The 4,178-nt window shown below is 45.8% G+C and overlaps 1 protein-coding gene across 1 annotated transcript in view; it reads right to left on the bottom strand.

Annotated features, from left to right (window-relative positions):
• Nucleotides 1-4,178, bottom strand: part of TBR1 (T-box, brain 1) — an 11,517-nt gene that overhangs the window by 3,563 nt on the left and 3,776 nt on the right. The window contains exons 4-6 of the mRNA XM_006766556.2: nt 4,127-4,177; nt 3,120-3,181; nt 5-144 (exon numbers count right to left, since the gene is read on the bottom strand). Coding sequence (XP_006766619.1) covers nt 5-144; nt 3,120-3,181; nt 4,127-4,177 — 253 coding nt within the window. The remainder of the gene's footprint in view (nt 1-4; nt 145-3,119; nt 3,182-4,126; nt 4,178) is intronic.

Raw genomic sequence — 4,178 nt, 5'->3', positions numbered from 1 at the left:
AAGCGGGCCTTGGCGTAGTTGCTGACGAACTGGTCCTGCAGGAAGGAGCCGGCCATGGCGTAGCGCGCTCCAGGCACGATCTGCGAGCGCGGGGAGTCGTTGGGCGAGGGGGTCAGGCGGTCCATGTCGCAGCCCGTGTAGATCCTGCGAGGGAAGGAGAGAGAGAGAACCCGGGGTGGCGCAGAGGTCCCTGCTGGGGACGGGAGGAAAGGACGCCACGTTTCGCCCAGCCCCGCACGCTCCGTCTGAAACTGGCCATCCAGGACGGAGGCAGAAGGTCACAGACCTGTCGGCTCTCCCAGACAAATCGTGGGATTAAAAAGGGAGCAATCTGGCCCGAAACGATGCAGATCCCAAGGCTGTCCCTGTCCCCGGCTCTCACACTCGCCAAGTGTACAGGGACCAAGAGAGGAGCGCCGCAGCGGGTTCCCATCCCGCACCTCCAATTCGTGTACACATCATGGCAGGTTACCCCAGGGACTAAGGTGTTATCTGCCCAGTGGGCCTTGCCTCTACGGAGAGAGTTTCTGAACCAAATTTCTAACCCAGAGACCCACGCCTCTGCCCTTTTAAAACCGCTTTCTTCCTGTTGACACACCTGCTGGCCGTCCCGGTAGCAACCATTAAAATCTGGCCTCCACCAGCCGCCTGAGACCCGAGGGTGGCTGCTGGAAGCGTCCAGAGTACTGATTGTCTCGTGTGACCCTTTAGCCCCCACCTCTACCGGTACAAACAAGAATGACTATTCGGAAACGAAGTCAACAACCAATAAATTCTTTTACAAAGAAAAAGTATTCTTTACTCTGGCCTTCTCTGCCCAGTTTTGGATTCCCTTATTGGCTTAAAGAAAAAAAAAAGTACTTTGGGGCAAACTCTTAGAGGACAGTTGTCCACTTCCTCCAAGCAATCTCCCACCAATAATAGCTAACCCTTATGCAACTTGACCATGTGCCAGGCACTGTTGTCTAGGACTGTACAAATGGTGATTTACTTAACTATCACGATAATCCTTGGAGTTAGGTACCATCATTACCCCCACTCTACAGATGAAAAAACTGAGGCCAGGGGACATTGGATAACTTGCCCTATAGCTAACTGCCCAGACAGCAATTGTGTTACTGGGAATCACCTTACATAAAACAATCAAAAACTAACTCTAGGCCCTGGGCCTAGAAAATCCCATTAGAACTGAGAAAATCCCATTAGAACTGAAAATCCCATTGGAACCAGAGATTGGATCAAGATTGGTAGAAGTGTTTTCTCAGACACATACACACATGCCTCTCTTTTTATTTAGCTCACACTTAAATGTTTTAATATTTAATCAGCAGACTGTTTTGAAAGAGAGCCTCATTTTTGTCAGACCTTAAGCCCTTGGGGAGGAGATTCCCTGGTGAGTGGCCAAGCATCCCGCTGGTCCTCCTAAACTCTTACTGCTCTCCCTGTTTCTCCAGGAGTTGGTGATGCCCAAATAACCAACAGAAGAGTGGAAAGGGAGATGTCATGAACCCCTAAAAAGCTAAAGTGTCCATTTGTATAGGTAAAGAAGCCTTTTATGAAAAGCACAGAGTGATTGACCAATCAAAGGGAACTGGTTTTTCTGACTGAAGTCAGCCAGGGGAGGGGCAGGTGAGGCCCTCTGCAGCTGCTCAGGTCCATCTTGTTTACTGCACAAAAGTTCCCTCCTGAAATTTCAGTCCAGTTTCAAATAAGAGAAGTAGAAGGAGTCAGAAAGGGAACATAACCAGCAAGGTGCAAATGTCTTTTCTGTTTACCACCACGACATTTTAAAAGAAAAAGAAAAACAGTCTGCAAAAGACACAGCTTAGAAGCCCATCCAGGTCCCAACCCACTCGGGATTACTGAATTGATTTGTGCAAAATAAAATGCTTCGGAACAGATGTTCACAACAGAATTAAAAGCTCAAAATCTACAAGACCCCCCTAGTACAGACTCCAATATCTCTGGTCTCCTGGGCCACACACTTTCCACTGTGCCGGGTCCACCTTTTTAGACTGGGAGGACTAGAGTAGCCAAGTTTTTATTCTGGGTAATCATAGGTGAAGCTTGCTTCCTTTGAACTAATTTTGAAGGATGCACAATTTGTTATTTTAAAAAACAGAAAAGAAGGTTGGTATCTACCTGGAGATGGAATAGAAGCAGCAACTTGTGTCTTTCTCTTTAAATCTAATCTATTTTTAGTCAAACACATCTTCAATTTTGTAGCTCTATCCCAGGAACTTAATGCAAGCCGTGAAATTAAAATGTATGTACCCTTCCCTTTTATGGTCAGGAAAAGGTATGGGAATCCCCACAATCTAGATTAGATTTTGCTGTGTAACACTATCTGAACTCTTAGGCACTATACCAGGTCTCTGAGCAAGAATGCTAGAACATGCACAGAGAGCACTGTATACACCTGTGGTTGCCCCAGAGGACAGCATGTTGGCAGAAAAGAAATGGAGGTAGGTAGGGGAGGCTTGGAGAAAAGGGAACCAACACTTTTCATTAAAACACATGTAAGAGGAAATATTTTTCCCTCAAAGCTTATAAATAACACACAGCAACAGCACCCAGATCCCTCCCAAAGCCTGAAATGACTTTGGAGTGGCTCTGCTCATGAATTTGCCTATGGTGGGTGCACATTTTTATTCAGTCCATAGTAAACTCGCACAGGAAACGCTATTACACAAAACTTGAAGATGGGTAAATAAAAGTCACATATGCCAAGGAGGCTGTAACAACTGCCAGAGCCACATGCACTTTCAGACAGAATCGGGAGGTTTCAGACACAGTCTGAGCTGAGCATCTGCAGCGCCACATACAACTCCACCCGCACCCGGGAACCAGGGCAGCTTCCCCGCCAGCGGGTCTCAGAGGCCCCCCAACAACTCTGTAATTTACAAGGAGGCTAAAAATAGGTGGAGGAAACCTTTGACCAAAACTGCTGAAGAACTAAGCCAGAGAGAAAGGGAGTCGACAAAAGGGAGAGGGGAAACCTGGAAAACAACCTTGTCTTCACACATTCCAGCTTCCAAAAACCTTGCACATAACAATCCACCTTTGACCTAAAGCCCAATTCCACAACTATTTGAGAAGAAAGGAGCAAAATTACTTACGTGTCATAATTATCCCGAAATCCTTTTGCAAAGGGGTTGTGGTCTATCTTCAGTTGTGTAATCTGAGAAAGAGAAAAAAAAAGATTAATATGATCTCACCTTCCATACAGGAGGATTGGGTGTTTGAGGATATATCATCTGCCACTTTTTACAGGGGCTTATGGCCTAAGATTTCATCAAAAAGTTGAGGGCATGGGTGGAAAGGGGAGGGGGAATTATCATGAAAGTTATGAGGAACATCTTTAAATTAATGATGCCCAAAACTAAAGCACTGCTTTCAATTAGCTCTCCGATGTGCTCTAAATTGGTTCAAATGCACATTTTTTAAAATGCTTGTTACACATAATGCACTTACTCAGACAAAAATCTCTAAGGGGTACTTGAATTAATCACCAAAATTGCCTATTTTAAACGTTTCACCATATTTTTAAAAGTTGGATGCTTTTGAGTCACAACCAAACAGACAAGTTGCATCTTAAAATCAGTTTTGGTTTTTGCAAACTTGCAAATGCTCAAGAGGTCAAGAGCTAGAAAATCATTCCATAGCCCACAGTAATTTAATTTATTGTAGTTTTACATATATGAATTAGTATGTTCTTTTGCTCCCCAAAAGTGATGTTTGATTCAGCCATCAATTCTGAGATTATATATATATATATTAGGTAATGCCACATATTGCCAAGAATAAAATGCAGGGTAAAATCTGCTTGTTTTCTAAAGGAAAGAGAGCTTTTTTAAAAAAAGCATATTTAAATTTGTTCTAGTTTGAGAACTAAATAAAATATTCCAAAGAAAAGGGGCCCTAGAAACTCCTGAGCACCTCAAAGGTGGCCCGCATGACCCGCAACAGAGACGTAAATCCCACCGGCCGGGTATCCGGGGGAGGTGCGCAGCAGGCCCAGCAGAGCCCGCTGTGGCCGACGTTGGTGCCCCGGCCCAGCCGGGCCGCGGGTGCCGGGGAAGCGGTGCCCCCGCCCCGCGCCCAGCCCCCAGCCCGCGCTCCTTACGTCCGTGTTCTGGTAGGCGGTGACCGCGATGAACTGCGTTTCCGGGAAAGTG

Source organism: Myotis davidii, unplaced genomic scaffold (assembly GCF_000327345.1).
Source record: "Myotis davidii unplaced genomic scaffold, ASM32734v1 scaffold59, whole genome shotgun sequence".
Classification (NCBI taxonomy): domain Eukaryota; kingdom Metazoa; phylum Chordata; class Mammalia; order Chiroptera; family Vespertilionidae; genus Myotis; species Myotis davidii.
The sequence above is the reverse complement of the archived record's forward strand: the minus strand, read 5'-3'. Positions and strand labels throughout refer to the sequence as shown.